The sequence below is a fragment of the Pelodiscus sinensis genome, chromosome 10 (assembly GCF_052426305.1).
Source record: "Pelodiscus sinensis isolate ZL-2025 chromosome 10, ASM5242630v1, whole genome shotgun sequence".
In the NCBI taxonomy this organism is placed as follows: Eukaryota; Metazoa; Chordata; order Testudines; family Trionychidae; genus Pelodiscus; species Pelodiscus sinensis.
The window spans coordinates 23,060,588-23,078,258 of NC_143061.1; the positions used below are offsets into that span (position 1 = coordinate 23,060,588).

Genomic DNA, 17,671 nt, shown 5'->3' on the forward strand with positions numbered 1-17,671 from the left:
TCCTTGCTTTGTGAAAAGTGTTTATTTCCCTTCTATCACACAGTAATACTAGCATATAAAAAAGGTTTTCAACCTTTGACATGTAAAATATATACAGTAAAACTTCAATAGTCCAGCATCCAATTGCACGGAAGTCCCGATAGTCCAGCATCAAAATGTCAAGAGCCTAGTGAGTGAGCTTCTGCAAAAAACGAGTCACAAGGCAGCAGCAGTGCTGAGCAAAAAGGGTAAAAAAACTAACACGTTATACTGTATACAGTATGTACAATAAAAAGGGTTAACACTTTATATACAGTATATACTGCATACAGTATATATAACCAGTTTATAGTACCTCCTGATAGTCGGGCATATCCGATAATCCGGCACCACCTAGGTCCCAAAGGTTCCGGATTATTGGAAGTCTACTGTATTTAAAAAACTGCATCAAGAAGATCGCTTTAACAAGCACATGCACAGGAACACATACATTCTAATTCTATATTCTCCCAAAACATACATTCTACTTCAAGAATAGGAAGAACTACAATTTTCCAATGAGAGTCCAAAACGTCGCCACCATCCCCTTGATGTCAGTGGGAATTTTGCCTGAAGAGTACCGACTTCCACATTTTCAACTTCTGAGTTTTATAATTTAATTAACATATAGTAACATGTCTAACATATACAATAGATTAGCAATTCAGTGTTTATCTCCTATTTAATTTACCCTCAATCAGTGTCTAGTTCAAGTTTGGTACATTATGTATTCAAACTTTAAGCATAACTAAATTCAGCTTAAATTACACAAACTTTTTAAAGACTAACAATGCCAAAATACATTAAACAGATGATTTAATACAATTTGCTGTAAATACTACTGTACATGCCTTTGTTTTAGTACTGTATAAATAGCAGACACAGAACAATACCAAAACAGGGTACAGGCAAAGAATACATGCAGACTGTGATCCTCATTAAAATGGTTAATCCTGCAGTACACTTGCAGGCTGTGTCTAGATTGCACCCCTTTTCCGTAAAAGGGATGCAAATTAGACACAGCGCAATTGCAAATGAAGCGGGGATTTAAATCTTCCCCACTTCATTTGCATAAACATGGCTGCCGCTTTTTTCCGGCACAGGGTTTTGCCGGCAAAAAGCGCCAGTCTAGACGGGGATCTTTCGGAAAATAAAGCCTTTTCCGAAAGATCCCTTATTCCTCTTAAAATCAGGAATAAGGGATCTTTCGGAAAAGGCTTTATTTTCCGAAAGATCCCCGTCTAGACTGGCGGAAAAAAGCTGCAGCCATGTTTATTCAAATGAAGCGGGGAAGATTTAAATCCCCGTTTCATTTGCAATTATGCTGTGTCTAATTTGCATCCCTTTTACGGAAAAGGGGTGCAATCTAGACACAACCACTCAGTTTAAGTATTTACCTTTTGTATATGAAAGTATGCAATTAATCCCAGTAAAAATGTATAAATACTTCAATGTGCAAACATTACTGGAAGACTACACAGGTGATACAGTTAGTATTAATTTTACATTGTGAATGCTATTTTCTATACACTAGAAAAAAAACTCTAAACACCAAACCCTGTTTGAGGTGTTTTGAAAATACTGCCTATTTCTATGAGTATTTGTATGGTCCTGAAGATTTTTGACCTGATTCATCTGCAATGCCAGCATGTTTATAAACAGGGTCATAAAATACTTTAAGATGAAGTTTACAGTTCATTTTTAACATAATTTGTGAAGGGGACCTAGTTTTTTGGACACAAATTGTAGCCTATATTGAAATTCTGACTGATAGTGTGAAGTCACAAGATTATTTTCAATTCCCTTCTTCCGATCAGGTTTAGTTTGGTTTTTAAAATAGCCAACATTTCTGTTGAAGTAATATGACAAGCAGTATTATACATTTTTATGCGTCTATGAATAAATATAGTAAAATGTCTGAAAACAGGGAAGCCAGAAAAATGTCTGTGTTACTAAGAGGCCGTTTCAAATTAAAACATCTATTTAAATTACATTTTCAGGTTTAATAAATGATGTATAAATCTACATTTCTGGAGGAAAAAACCTTGTGATTGCTATCAGTTTTTTTCAGTCTAGACCACAGAAACATGTTAGGGACAAAAGAATCTTGCTTGAAGAATGTTACTATTCTCCTGTTGTCATACCTGTTTCGTATTTTCTTGTTGGTTGCAGCAGTCTGTCTTACATCAGCTTTGTGAAGATTGCGAAGGGGTTTTTTTCCCCAAAAAAGTAATATTAATGACTTTTAAAATAAACAAATGTTCCAGTCATGGTAGGTTTAAAATAAAATGCTGGTTTTGTAGGTGAGCATTTTTCAATGTATGCCCAATCATAAGACAAGATGGATGATATGTAAAAGTTAAAAAAGTTCCTCCCCATCCAAGACCTAATTACAGTGAAACTCAAATCATAACTGGATCCCTGAAGTTTAGTTATTGTAGTTTTGCAGTAATTTCTAGTTATAAAAATACAATAGCACTTCCTACCCACCATATTTAAATAAGACGATATTACCTATCTTTAGAATTTCATTAAACAAGTTAGTTTACACACACACACACACACACACACACACACACACACACAAACACACACACTTATCCATCAGCACTGAATCAGTGAGTGCCCTACTAGACTGAACTTCAAAATACGAGGTCTATAGTTCATGGTGGTGAACACAATTTTCTCCCCTAAGATACCAAGATTCCACTTTCATATTTAAGTGAACCTGTAAGATTGTAAAATAGTACATGATGTAAAGTTATCAAAATTCAACACTAATCACAGCGCATGTTTAGAATATCAATGAAACCTCATTCTTGGTGGTAATAAGAGGTTTTTTTATACCTAATTCTACATTTGTCTCTAAGAGACTATTTGAAAGTCAAATTAAATGTAAATATCATAACATAAGCTATAGTACAATTATAAGTAAAGTGGCAGTGCTCTGTCATTGTAGATGTACAGGATGTAACTGTTGTATCTTTGGTATGTAGTTTAGATGTGCCAATAATAACTGTATTAATGCAACTGCATTTTCTGTATTGTCTACCAGAAGCATAAACTGCAAATATGGTCTTGCTCGTATGACTAAGACAATAAAATACCTACTTCTACATACAAAATCACATTTGTTTTTCTTTTAAGATTCCTGTTAGAAAAAAAGGCTAGAAATATATTTTTTTTAATTCTGAAGCAAACAGATCATTTTGCAAATGGAAACTTATGTCAGCATTTGTAAGACATTTAAACACACATTTTACAGCAAATCTCATTGTTTATTTTCTCTGAATGAATTCTGATAGGTCTCGAGATGGACCTATTAGCATATAGATGTTACTGTGCTATATTGCAGAGCAACTTGAAAGTAAGTTACTTGAACTAAATTGCATTGGTATAGACCTGCCATAACTGCATCTGGCTTTCTGCTTTAATATTCTGATGTGTATATTTACGTATACATTAAATAATTCAGAGATCTGAATCCACCAAAGCAATTCTGTAAAATACATATATAGGCACATAAAAAGCAATCTGATTTTTCTGAAGTGCTGAATTCCTAGAAATTTCTGCTGACTTCAATGAAAACAGGGCTCTAACTTTAAGCCCCAATTTTTAAAATCTTGGTACAATACATCTAAGGTGGTATTGGGGTTGCCCAAGCAAGCAACTTTGAACTTCATGCAATGCAGAGGATTGGTTTGCATGTTGATGGGGGACATCTAGACTCGGATGGGTGCCATATGAAGGAAAACACACAGAATTTTCCCCGAGTGTCTAGGTTTTTGTGACAGTTTTTTGAGAAAAGAGGAATGCTACAGCTACAGTTCTGTAAATCCTAATAGGACAGATCCTCTCTAGGAAGTAGTAGGACATTCAGGCAGAATGACCCCATACTTGCTGCAGATTGTTCAAAAATGAGTGAGCACAGTATTGTCACTATATAATCTAAACAATTCTGGTATTAAAAAGGTGCTACATAAAGTGTCAATTCTCAATTTAATAACACCATATTGAAAACTCTCCACAGATATCTACTGTTTCAATTGTGCCTAGTAATCAGGGTACTCCCACAAACCTGAGCGATCCTTTCTAAAACCTCATTTCAATTTCCTTGTTCTACAAGACACACTTTAGATACTTTTTACACTGTTACTCAAATCAAAAGGCCAAGATAAAGCTGTGAGCTTTTGACAGATATATATTAACCTAGGTTCAGTGGCAAATGAGTGAAGTGTCTGTCAAATCATGCCAAAATCTGATTATTTCACTTGAAGATATGCCATGTACTGCAATCAAATGTCTATACTTACAAATGTCAAAGTTAATTTTGTATAAAAAGAAGAGTTGTGTATCTTCCGGAATATAGAGGTTTACCTTTAGTACATTTAAGCAAATTCCAACATAAACGTCTTCAAATTTAATAGGTTTGATATGACTCATCATTTCATAAATTCTCAGAGCCAGTTTTCCATCAAGTATATACCCCATTCCACTACAGTATGGAGGATATACCTTAAATGGATATTCATCATAAGAAATATATGTTTTTCTGTAAAACCCTCTGTAGGAAAAATTATCAATTAGAGGGTAACCAGTAAAAAAATTGTCTGAAGAATTTACATTTTGAAGAAATTTAACTAAGTTGCCAGTGTTGATGAAAACATCAGAATCAGCTTTCATAACATATTTAGCATTTGAACAAAACTCAGACACCCATCTGAATGCCATGATTGTTTTCAAGGTAAGATTGTCATAAGTGTCCATAAAATCTTGGCGAATTATGTCACCATACAGAATGCTTTCATCGTCTATCGATAATACATCTAAGCTGTCTTCTCTTTCAGCTCCTTGTCCTAATAAAAACAGTATTAGAACCTGATAGTCTCTCCAGAATTTTTTAGAACCCCATGTTACTCTAATAGCCTGCCTTGCCTCCACATCTGTGGGTTGTGAAGACACCAAGATGACCAGAAATGGAGGTGTATCTTTGCATTTCAAATCCCCCTGCAGTGTGAAGAGGAAATTCTGCTTGTAAACTGGTTCATATTCATAGAAATACATCCAGTTGGTATGCTCTATCACAGTATGAGAAGGCAGTGTCATGTACCATGTCATTATTATGACAGAAAGCATACAGAGTGCCAAAAAACTCCGTTTTAAATATTTCAGAGACATATTCACCAGAAGTAGCTACAAGATAGATGTGTGCAGCAGAACTTCCAAAGCCTTACAAAATCTTGGGTCACAAATATTGAGAGCCAGCTCCTTGCTGAAAAGAATGCAGATGGAAAAGGTTAGTATATTAAGAATGCAACTGTACACATTTTACTATCTACCAAAAATGGTAACGATGTAAAACATGGTTAGATATGAGGGCAGAAAAGAGAAACTACACTGGTTCTGTTAAAAACTGTTCTTTAGCCACCACTTACACCTTGAATGCTGAGTACTTTGGAAGTCAGCCCATGTGTGTCACAATGGAAGCAGCTGGATGTTCAACACTTCAGAAATGTGGGTCTTGACCAGGAGCCTTAATGCGAGCTAAGGTCTGGCTCCACATCTCTCTCTGCTTTGGACGCTCCCCCTGCCCACATGGCTAGAATGCCAGCTTACCCCACTGTAGGTGGTGGTAGCCCTGGTGGGCCAGATTTATGGCAAGCCACAGTCAGGATCAAGGCAAGCTACGGGCCATAATTCCCCATCCCTCCTTTAGAGCCTTCCAGTCCACACAATCCTACTTCTCGTACAGCCAGTCATTCAGAAAATCTAGTTTGGTTACAATTTGCTGGAAATAATGTTGGCACCTTCTTGTTTTCAATGTCACCTGAAAGTGAAAACAGCCATTTGCATGGTACTGTTGTAGCCAGTATTGCAAGATATTCATATGCCAGATATCCCAAAGATTCATGTACGCGTTCATGTTTCAACCACTGTTCCAGAAGACATGCGTTCATGCTGATGATAGGGTCTGCTCAATAATGATCCAAAGCAGAGAGGATCAACACATTCATTTTCATCATCTGAGTCAGACGCCACCAGAAGACGCTTGATTTTCTTTTTGTAGTTCACATCGTGTTGCTCTTTTAAAACTTTTGAAGCATGCTCCACACCTCATTCCTCTCAGATTTTAGATAGCACTTCAGATTCTTAAGCTTGGATTGAGCTATTTTCAGAAATCTTACATTGGTACCTTCTTTGCTGCTATAACATGACATATATGGCAAGAGGGTAAAATATAACAGAAAACATACAATTCTCCCCCTGAGGAGTTGGCACATTTTTTTCTAATAAGCATCATCAGCATGGAAGCATGTCCTATGCAATGGTGGCTGAAGCATGAAGAGGCATACAAATGTTTAGCATATTTGGCAAGTACACACCTTGCAATGCCTGTTCTCAGTTTCAGATAATATCGTAAATAACAAATAGGCCGCATTATCTCCCATAAACGTAAATAAAGGTGTTTGACATAGCAATTGACTGTACAAGAAGTAGGATTGAGTGCACTTGTAAAACTTCACAGCCTACATTGTCTTGATCTGAGTGCAACAACAACAAAAAATGTACACTTATAAGTTACTTTCACGATAAAGAGATTGCACTACAGTACTTGTATAAGGCGAAACTGAAAAACCTATTTCTTTTACCATTTTTACAATGCACGTATTTTTAATTAAAAAATAAAGTGAGTACTGTATGCTGCATATTCTGTGTTGCAATAGAAATCAAGATATTTGAAAATGTAAAAAAAATAAAATATTTTAAAAATTTCAATCAGTATTTGAGTTAATTTCATGAGTTAACTGTGATTGACAGCCCTAAATGTTATTATAGTTAGCAAATGATAAAGTAACCTAGGCACAAAGAACAGGTCAGTTTAAAGACAAAAAAAAATTTCCCTCCAGAAGTTCATAATCCATGGTCTTCAAACTTAGATACCTACAAATTAGGGATGTAAAATTTTGATTCATTGTTTAATCAAATAGTTGATGCAATTTGCACTGACTAGTCAATTAGTCATAAGGGTGCCTCTGCCTAGGAAGTGTAGCAACAGACCAAAGGTGAAAGCACTATGGGGAGCACAAAGCCAGCAGGGGACTGCTTGAGTCCCTTGCTGGCCGCATGCTCTCCGTAGCATTTTCAAAACGGCAACTGACCCCAGGCTTCATGCCACACTGCTGCTTTGAAATGCTGCAGGGAGCCCGGTGTCAGGCTCCACGCGGCATTTCAAAGCAGTAGCACGCCACATGGAACCCGAGGCCAGCATGGGGGGGGGGGGAGGGAGTCCCCAGCTGAGCCTGGGCTCCACACGGCACTGCCACTTTGGCTATGTCTAGATTACATCCCTCTGTCGACAGAGGGATGTAAATGAGGCACTTCAAAAGTGCAAATGAAGTGGGGATTTAAATATCCCGTGCTTCATTTGCATAATCGCATCATGGTGCTCTTTCAAACAAGCGCCATTTCGAAAGTAAAACCGCGGTCTAGACGAGATCTTTTGAAAAAGCCTGCCGTTTTTGAAAGATTGTTGTGCAAACAAGGAATATAGTGATTAGCCCTAAGAAGCAGAACAAACTGAGGAGGCTACGAGGAAAAATACAGCTATCAAAATCATTTTTATGCTGACAACTTTATTAACACAAAATTCCTTACTCCTGGGTCTCAGAAAAGAGTAAGAGATCTTTGAGGGGATATCATATTTCTACTAGAAATTAGGAATGTTAATCAGTTATCCAGTTAAACGTTATATATACCTAACATTTAACCAGTTAACCAACTAAGCAGGATCTCCAGCCCCACAGACTTTCGCTCCCAGCGTGTGCTGGGGTTGGGGCTGGCTTTGCCAGCTCCCAGCCCCCACGTGTGGGATGGCAAGTGGCTCCCTTGAGTGCTCTTCATTTTAAACTTGGACCACCAATCGACTATAGGTTCAACCGTTAGCTACTGACATCCCTATCCTATTGGCCAGAGATCACCATTCCAGGCCAACGGGAGCTGTGGGAAATAGTGTCATGATTGTCCTCCAATTTATTACCCACCCCTGGCCTAGATCCTACCTTGGATCCACAGCCAATATGCTACAAATGCATGCACACTTCTCCACCTAAAAATGGAAACGGGCTCCAGATAGGATCAACACATTGAATATTATATGATCATGACAGCAATTTGGATCCTCACTTTAAACTGGCACAAAACTATTGGCAACTCCCAAGCGTTCTAAAATCATTAGATTTTTTTTAAAAACTAAGTTTTAATACTATTTAATACTAGTACTACAGCAGTATTTGTTTGCCTTGTAGGTTTTGGACCTTTGGGGCGCACATTTTCAAGCTTTTATTCACAAGTATAAGGGCTTAGAAACTTATTTTTAAAATGACAACTGAGATTTACAATCACATAACCCTTGTACTAGGGTTTTGGGAGGGAAACAAGCTCAAGCATGTTGTAACTCACAAGAGTGAACTAGAATATGAATGCCCACTAGCTCTTACAAGGAACATATGTGAAACATAAAAAACATCCCCAAACCTACCATTGTGATGTTGATTCCAGATTACTTTTACCGCTATTGTCAAATAGGGAGGGAAAGACAGTTTTCATAGCTTAGCATGAGAGTGATCTTCTTCTACATTTGATAATGACATGATGGAGGATGAAAAAGCCCTCCAATTCCTCTTCTTCCCTGTGGGAATAGAAATGCAGAAGTAGGAACATCTAAACAAACACCCTCACTTGTTTCCTCTTCATGTCTTATCCTGTTTTAAATACACACCAGGAAGCCATAAATGTTATCAACTGCGGTAAAGTCTACACAGCCCTCTGAGGTGCCTACTCTCCTTCCCTCTTCATAAAGTTACAAAGTGAACCATGACATGTCCTTGCTTCAAGATAAAGGAGGAGCCACAACAGATCTACATGTGTGTCTATATATTAGCAACCTGGAAACTACCTCATGTGCAAACACACACCTTTCAAAACTATACCACCGCTGAAATACATCATCCACTCTAAAATACAAATTCCACCAAAGCTCAAGGGCACACAACCCCTATTCCAAAGCTAAGGACCCAACAACCTGAAAAAGCAGGGTCAGAAACTGCTAGCTGTACCAAAAACTGACACAAGACAAAATGTGCTACCTTCATCTTTCTCATTTCTCCTGGTCCAGAATCAGCAAATTCTAATAGGAGGGTTGTCCTTATAATTTGCTGCTCTTCGCTTTCCCCCGCTTTCCCCCATCATGGTGATGTCAGTTTTTAAAGAAACTTGACTTAATGTTACCCCAGGAGCTAATTATAGCCACTGGCAATAAGAAGTGCTGCTATAATAAGCAGGCAGTAGATAGGACTAAGAGACTAGGTTTGTTTGTGTTGTGTTCTACAGATTCAAATTCCAGCTTTACCTGCAAACACTCCAGCTGCTATCAACTGAGTTCAATTTAACATTTTTGAAATGCACAGATGTCACTGTGATATGAAGAGAGATGGATATGGACCTTGAGGGATTAAATGTGTCTAATTTCAACATTGAGTTCTGTATGTTTTGTCATTGTGGGACAGTGTGAGTAGCTCTTGTTTGTTCAGCAGGATCTAAGCCCAAGTTTTGCTGTCACAAGAGAAAGAATTAGACTTTGTTATATAATGGACATGTTCTATGTTCCCAAAGCGTGTTATAGCATCTCTAAGCAGGGATGTGAACAACTAGTTAACTATCCGATACGCAAAAGCTTATTGGATAGTCAACACACTAGTCGACTGGTCACTCTCCCCACCCCCATTCCCGACTTGCAGCATCTATCAGAAAGCAGCAGCAACAGGGAGAGAGTAGAGTAGAGTAATTCAAAGTGGCAGCATCGCATGAAGCCCACAGCCAGGCCCTGCCGCTGCCACTTTGGAATGCCACATGCAGCCCAAGGCCAGTCCTCAGGCTGCACATGGCGTTTCAAAGCAGCAGCGCCGTGTGGAGCCCAGGGTCTGCCACTTTGAAACGCCACGTGCAGTCCCCAGCTGGCCTCAGGCTACAAGTGGCATTTTGAAGTGGCAGCACCACGTGGAGCCCAGAGTCAATTGCAGACTCCCCTGCTGATCCCAGGCTCCATGTAGCACTGCCACTTTGAAACGCCACAGGGAGCACTGGGCCAGTGGGGGACTGCATGTGGCATTTCAAAGTGGCAGACCCCGGGCTCCCCGCAGCACTTTTGCCTTTGAAGTATAGCAACCCACTAATCTTTTCCATCCATGTGCAGATATTTTCCATCCATATGTGGAATAAATTTATATGTGCACCAAATAAGTGCAAATGCACACCACCAGAAGAAACAAAAAACCTAGATGTGGGTGCTGTGCTAATCAGCTAGGTGGCATTTAAGGTAGGGATGTAAATTAGCAATTGACTACTTGACTATCCAATAAGCATAAGCTTATACCCCACAGCTCTTACTACATTTAAAATGCATAGCTAAAGCGGTCCAAAGCCAGCATAAGCCAGGACTGCTCAATCCCAGCTCAAGCTAGCTGCCACTGCTGCTCTGCAGAGGGCCCCCTTATTGATTAATCATGTCGTCAATACAATTTGCATCAACTACACAATTAGCTAGATAACCACTATTTATCATCCTTAATTTAAATCTCTTCTGAGCAGCCATACAAGCGCACAACTTATAGGGAACACTGCTCTGGGATGCTGGTCTTGTGGCCAAGGTGCCTCCAGGCAACCACCTGCCAGCAGCAGAGCCTGAGGCACGGCTCCAGAAGCCAGGATCTCACAAGTGCCAGGATGTTGCTGGAAGTAGAGCCCAAGGTACAGATCTGGCAGCCAGAACCCAACCCACACCAGGATGCTGATGGCAGCAGAGCCTCACTGGTGGGGCCAGCAGCCAGCACCCCAGATGTAGGAGCAGCCTCTCTCCCCTTCCCCCCCCCCCCCCCCTCGATCCTCTGGTAGCAGTCTAGCCAATAAAATTTTGATATATTTTCATTCATGTTGTACATCCCTACTGGCTACTTGGCAATGATTATCCATAACTAAGTTATGCACTATATCACAATGCCATAGCTCAAGTCCCACTTTCTCCTGTTCAAATGGTTTACCAATGCCAATATAGCAACTCTCCAAGCTTCCAGTCTTTGTAATGCACTATAGCTAATCATGATCTTTAACAGCAAGCAGGTTGAGAAATACCGTGCATCGAGATTACACTGCTGTAGTATATATTTATTAGGGGTTCTACTGTTTTGTCTCTCATGATATATGAAACATATTTCCCAACAGGCATACTGAGTGATTAGACAAGATTAATATTTTATTTTACTGCACCACAACTAGGGATGTAAAATCCCATTTAATCAGTTCACTGGTAAAATATTATGTTTAATCAGTTCACTGATTACACAGCCCAATTGAGGTGGAGTAGCCTCCCACCCACAGCATGGCCCAGCAGGCCTAGTTCTCCGCCATTCACAGGTGCAGCATGCTTCAGACACGTTGAACCCACCACAGGCAGAGGTCAATCTAGCTGGAATGGAGCGCTTCCCCCACACTGCCCACAGTGTGGTGGGCTACTCTGGCCCAGCATGCTGCAGCCCCCTGCCAGTGTTGGGGGAAGGGACTGCTCCAGCCCAGCTGGACTGCTGGTTAACCATAACTGGTAAGCATCACCAGTTAACTGTTCACATCCTAACTATAACGAAGTGTTAGTGTGGAAAAAATTATGCTAAATAATGAATACTTTGAGAAGAACAAGATGTCAACCAATGACTTAAAATTATAGTAACTTATCCTCCCTTAACCAAAATTGCTTTGTATTACAGATGAAAAAGAGGTATAGATTTCCTATGCAATTGACCATATAAACAACAGATTGGATGTTTTCAATGAATAATTGTCTTAGAGAAACTTCAAATTACAGATAAACAATATAAGGGGAAAAATCATTAAAAGTTAAAGCATGCTGCCTCCCACTGTGAAGAAGGTGCTCCAGGCTTATCTGCTGCTACTAAAGGAAGGGGGGGGGGGGGAGGAGGAGGATCAGAATTATGCAGGGATGAACGGGGCATATAAAGGGGATTGATCAATGCCCCCATGGTTATTTTCCTTCAAAAAAGAAATAGGCCTAACCAGTAAACAACGACCTGCATCTGAATGGTGCTAATCAAGGTAAGCAATAATGAGCTAAGGGCAATTAGTAATAAAATGCCATTTTACAACCAAATCAATAAGATCCAATGCTTACAGTGGCTAACATGCAATGGAGTCCCATTCTGGCACTCTGCAAGGCAAGGAAGCCAAGCCTGGCACTGCATTCGGGTGCATTACACCTGCAGAGGCATTCTCCGACTCCTCGCACAAAGCCAGGCAGAGTGGCGACGCGTTTTAGGCAGTCGGCAAGGCAGATGCATCAGGGAACACCTGGCCGGCCACTCAGCACCTTGTGTCGGACTGACAAGAGCTACCCCACCTACCGATGGGGCGGCACCTCCAAGGCCGCTAGCACCGCTGGGGCAGCACAGCCGGCCAGAAGTACCTGCCTCTCTGCCGTCCATGCCCTGTCCTGTGGCTCACCCCCTCCACGGCAACTTCAACCCCCGCTGCAGGATCCCCCCCCCTGCCAACCCACTCCCCTCCTTCGCTGCCCGCAGCTCCTGCCCGCTCCATCCGCCCCCTTCTCGCCTTCCAGCAGGTGTTCTGAGGGCAGCCAGGGCGAGGCTGAGGAGACCTTAGCGAGCGCGCTCAGTAACCGTTAGTGGGGAACAACGGTCATGACGCCAGGATAACGAGCCGGGGGGTCGTGGCGCAGCCTCCCCCAGGGTTCACCAGGCCCAAGCCGCGCGCTCTGCCCGAAGCGTTCACGGGCGCCCTGGCCCCTGCTGAGCCGGCCTCGTGCCCCGCCTAAGAAGCTGTTCACCCCGCTGCTGCGATTCCACCGAGTACCTTCCGCCGGCTCCCGGGCCCTTTCCGGTAGGCTAGCCCCTTCCGCATTAGGCCCTGCCCACCGGACGCGCCCCTCACACACAGCCCGGCTCACGGGGGCACGGATATTCCACTGCTGTCGCGCCGCCTGGTCCCCTCCTCCGCATCACCCGGCCTCCTGGTTTTCCGCCGCCGGTGCAGCGACCCAAAAACTGAGAAGTTTCACTTTTTGACTACGCCGGCCTCCAGGGATGGGGAGTTTGAGAATCTCAGTGTTGGACCCAAACTGTCCCATTGGGGGCCGGTGTCCCGCGGCAATACCCCGGTGGTGCTTCCTAGCCTGAGTAGCTTCACTGACTTCATTTCCAGCCTCCTGGTGTGACTTGATAAGGAGAAATCAGTGGGACTGAACCTGACTGCTTATGTCGGCAATGTCCAAAGGACTAAGGGAACAGTATACTAACGTGTGGTGCCGTCTTGAAGAAAAACATTGGATCCCATTCATCAATATCCCACATCTTACTGTTAAAAGGTACAGTAGAGTCTCTATCATCCGACCTAAATGGGACTGACACATGGTCGGATTACCAAATATGTAATAAGAGAGGTCTCAAGAAAGTCCTAGGTACAGACATTTAAGCCACTCGGATCCATATCTGGATCTCAGTTTTGCAACTCTCTCCTATCTCTTTCCCTTTAACGGGCTTAAACAAATTTCTGAAGATGAATACCATCAAATTCTGGGAAATTTGTCTCAGAGCCAAATTTTATATTTTGGACCCACCTGCAGCTAAAAGGACATCAAGGTATTTGTCATCTTTTAATAACTGTTGCTTAGTTGCTTAGGGTATGTCTACAGAGCAAAGGAATTTCAAAATAACAGCCCTTATTTGAAAATAACTTTACTAGTGTCTATACAGCCAAACCGCTATTTCGAAATTAATTTGAAATAGTGGAGCGCTTATTTCGAATTTGGTAAACCTCATTCCACGAGAAACAATGCCAAATTTGAAATAACTATTTCGAAATAAGCACTGTATAGACACTTATTTCAAAATAGGGGACCTCCAGCCTTCCCAAGGTGTCCTTGTGGCCACTCCAGCCTCAACCAAGAACACTTCTCTCCCTCCCCCCTTCCCGGAGCCCTTAAAGGGGTTGACTCTGGCCACAGTGCGTGTGCCAGCTCTAAGCCTGCCAGCTTAGAGCCAACAGTTACTGGCCCCAAAACATGTGGCCCTGTGGCCCCAAAACATGAGCCAACAAGCCACTGGCAGCCAGCCCTCCACTACTCCCCAGGAGCAGTCTGCCAGCTCCCAGGAGCCTGCCAGGGCCCGGAGAAGGCGGGCACCTTCCTGGTCCAGGGTGGAGATCATAGACCTTATTCAGGTTTGTGGGGGATGCCCCCAACATCCGTGATCTCTGCACTAGATGGAGGAATGTGGCCATCTATGGCAGGATAGCTGCCAGCCTGGCCACCACATGCAAACCCAGGAGCAGGTTTGAATGAAAATCAAGTTGGTCCGGCGAGACCCCCAACCCTAAGCTTTCTCTTCTCCTTGTTTCCCCCTTCCAGTTCCCTCCTCCCAGGTTTCCTCCTCCCCTCTCCCACCCTCTCTTCTCCCCTCTCCTGTCTCCTTTCCCCAGTCTCACCAGAGGTGCATTCTCTCCCGCCCAGTTTTGTTAACTAGAGAGAGTTTGTGTTCATGAAAATACATATATTTTATTTGACATCAGGAATAGGGATTAGGGAGGGATATGTGGAAGGACGTGAGGGAGGAATGCGGCACAAGCCTCCAGTGGGGCAGACCAGGGAGGCTCTTAGTGCTCCTCAGAATGGAAGCTCTCCCACAGGGCCTCCTGGATACTGACAACCCCCTGATGGACCTCCCGGATGACAGCCTGCAGAAACTGCAGGCAGGCTCACAGCAATGCATCCACGAGAAGCACCAGAGTGCCCAGGGGCAGCTCTGGCTCCCTGTTGCAGAGTGCTGTGGTATCCTGCATGAGGGCAACCAGAGTGTGCAGAGACAAAATGCTTTGCTGTCTCTCATCGAGGTAGGCAAGCAAGCAGGGAAAGCTGAGAACCGGCTGTCCTGGGGGGGGGGGGGTCCCTTTACGCACAGGCCTCAGATAGCCTCAGGCAGCAGCTACACAAAGTAACTCCTGACCTGATTCCCTGCCGGACCTGGTTCCGGCGGCCTTAAATGCGATTCAGCGTCCACTCAGTGTGGATGCACTATTTTGAAATAGCAAAATGCTATTTTGAAATGCATTTTGTGTGTAGATGTGTTAGTTCGAATTAACTATTTTGAAATAAGATATTTCAAATAACGCTGTAGTGGAGACATACTCTTAAGGCTACGTCTACACTGGCACGTTCTCACGCAAAAACTCTTTTGCAGAAGAGTTCTTCTGCAAAAACTCTTCCAGAAGAGAGCATCTACTCTGGCATGTGCTTTTGCGCAAGAGATGTGCTTTGGCGCAGGAGCGTCCATGCCAGTGTAGACGCTCTCTTGCGCAAGAAAGCTCTGATGGCCATTTTAACCATAGGGCTTTCTTGCGCAAGAAATTCATGTTGCCTGTCTACACTGGCCTTTTCTGGAAGAGCTCTTGCGCAGGAGGGCTTATTCCTGAGCGGGAGCGTCAGAGTTCTGGCACAAGAAGCCCTGATTTTATACGTTAGAACGTCAGTTTACTTGCGCATGAATACGCAGCTAGTGTAGACAGGCAGCAAGTTTTTGCGCAAGAGCGGGTGCTTTTACGCAAGATCACGCCAGTGTAGACACAGTCTGTGATTAAGCAGATCTAAAAAGCCCTAAGTGACATAGGAACTACTGGCTAGATTCACAGAAGGTACTTAGATGCTTTAAATTCCCCACAGATATTCACAAACCCTATAGGCAGTTCTGTTTCTGACTCTTAAAGTACATACTGCAGCATCACTCTAAGGCTATGTCTACACTCGTGACTTCTTGCGCAAGAAATATGCAAATGAGATTAAGCATGGAATATCACTGAGCCTCATTTGCATACCTAATGTGCCCCCAGTTTTTCAAAAGAGGCTCTTGTGCCAGAAGGAGCTGTCTACACTGCCCCTTCTTGCGCAAGAAAAACCCTCTTGTGCAATGCCATAATTACTGAAAATAATTGGTGTAGAGGCATTGCACAAGAGGGTTTTTCTTGCACAAGAAGGGGCAGTGTAGACAGCTCCTTCTGGCACAAGAGCCTCTTTTGAAAAACTGTAGGCTCATTAGGTATGCAAATGAGGCTCAGTGATATTCCATGCTTAACTAGTGACAGTTGTCCTGGTTCTGGGACAGGGGTCTGTTCAGGGCATAATGCACAATTGGGAGGCTTTATTTTGTCCTCAAGGACCTGGTTAATAATACGGCAAGTTAGCAATGGCCATTGTTTAACAAATGACAGCCATGCCTCAGGGGTTACCTTTGTTTGGGCTTTAAGTGGTAAGCCCCCGTGGGAGTCAGTAGGTCTAACTTCAGTGGCCTAATGTTAGTGTTTAGCTTCTTTCTTACAATATTTTATACAAACTTTAACTTAGAGGACTGTGTATTCGTTCTATGTATGTGACTTGAAGGAGGTTACGTTGACTAGAGTCACTGTTTCTCTTATAGGACTAAGCATGGTTCACAGATATTTAATTGTTAACCCATGCAATTCTATAATTCTTGAGGCTTTTTAAGGCATCAGACACTAATGAGTAGCAGGTCAAGTAGCTGTTATTACAATGGTGAGGTTACTAGTTTCCTCATTGTTGTGGGCATCTTTACTTAAATATGCTGATGTACCACTTGCTTGTGTTATTTCTTATAGATTTCTTATTATCTCTGGCGCTCTAGAGCTATTAAAGCAAAACTAATCCGGTGGGGGAGAGGGCTGGTACCCTACTCCCAGTCCTTCTGTTCACGTGATGCACTCCTTGCTTCCTTCCAGTTTCTTTTTTTCGTTCACCTGTGGAGACATTGTTAACATTTTTCTAGCCTAAACAATTACTAAACTATTATCCTTTTACTAAGTTTTAAAGTTGCCAATTGATTGGGCCCAATTATTAATTTTGTTGGTTTAAATTCATGCTTCTGCTTTACTCAAAGTATCCTTTCATTAAAACAATATCTTACAACAATATTTGCAATTCGTATTACAATTATTTTTATTTTATTAGGAGAGCGGCTGGGTGGGTGGGTGGGGAGGGCTCTGGCTGGTGCAGGAGCAGGAGCGGGGGGAGAAGGAGGGGAGCAGCTTCTGCACCCTGCTGCCTCTCCTCCTCCTTCCCAGAAGTTGCAGTGGGGCAGGGGAATGGCACCCACGGAGCCCGAGCGCAGAGGGGCCTATTACAATTAAGACACACAAGACAAACTTGGACAGAACACAAACTTATTGTGTCATGACACAGAACCATGGTTTTTGTTGTTGTTGTTGTTTGTTGTTTTTCTTCAGCTGGCACCAGCACTTTTTGATGATCTGAAAGACAAGAAAACATCTCTACCCCCATCGGGGTGGTCTATTATAACTTAAAATACTGCCTAAGATCTGTTAGGGGAACCTGTTACAGCTAGTTCCTTAACACTTTTATGGGCGAGTGAGCTACAACTTTCCTAGAACAAGGGCGCTTTATCGGTACTCGTGACCTTCCACTCCCTCGAATTATCTCTGAGTTGCTAGCCCTCCCTAACAGTGGCATGCTTCAGTTTCCCTCTTGTACCACAGATCAGGCTTAATG

At 42.5% G+C, this 17,671-nt stretch overlaps 2 protein-coding genes across 9 annotated transcripts in view; one reads left to right on the plus strand and one right to left on the minus strand.

Moving 5' to 3' along the window:
- The window catches only part of B3GALNT1 (beta-1,3-N-acetylgalactosaminyltransferase 1 (Globoside blood group)), a 20,715-nt gene continuing 3,044 nt past the window's right edge, over nucleotides 1-17,671 (minus strand). Inside the window, exons 1-3 of one of the 5 annotated variants that reach the window (XM_075937850.2) lie at nucleotides 12,955-13,086; nucleotides 8,558-8,707; nucleotides 1-5,290 (exon numbers count right to left, since the gene is read on the minus strand). In XM_075937850.2, coding sequence (XP_075793965.1) covers nucleotides 4,234-5,196 — 963 coding nt within the window. In that variant the 5' untranslated portion in view covers nucleotides 5,197-5,290; nucleotides 8,558-8,707; nucleotides 12,955-13,086 and the 3' untranslated portion in view covers nucleotides 1-4,233. Of the gene's footprint in view, nucleotides 5,291-8,557; nucleotides 8,708-9,164; nucleotides 10,068-12,256; nucleotides 12,579-12,739; nucleotides 12,878-12,954; nucleotides 13,087-17,671 lie in introns of those variants that run through there. The other 4 variants (XM_075937849.2, XM_014573799.4, XM_025184845.3 and 1 more) reach the window with 4 other exon arrangements.
- Nucleotides 12,843-17,671, plus strand: part of ARL14 (ARF like GTPase 14) — a 24,510-nt gene continuing 19,681 nt past the window's right edge. For 2 of the 4 annotated variants that reach the window (XR_003089410.3, XM_006123436.5), the window contains exon 1: nucleotides 13,327-13,465. The gene's annotated coding sequence lies outside the window, so the exon portion shown is untranslated. Of the gene's footprint in view, nucleotides 12,982-13,326; nucleotides 13,466-13,594; nucleotides 13,740-17,671 lie in introns of those variants that run through there. The other 2 variants (XM_025184848.3, XM_014573800.4) reach the window with 2 other exon arrangements.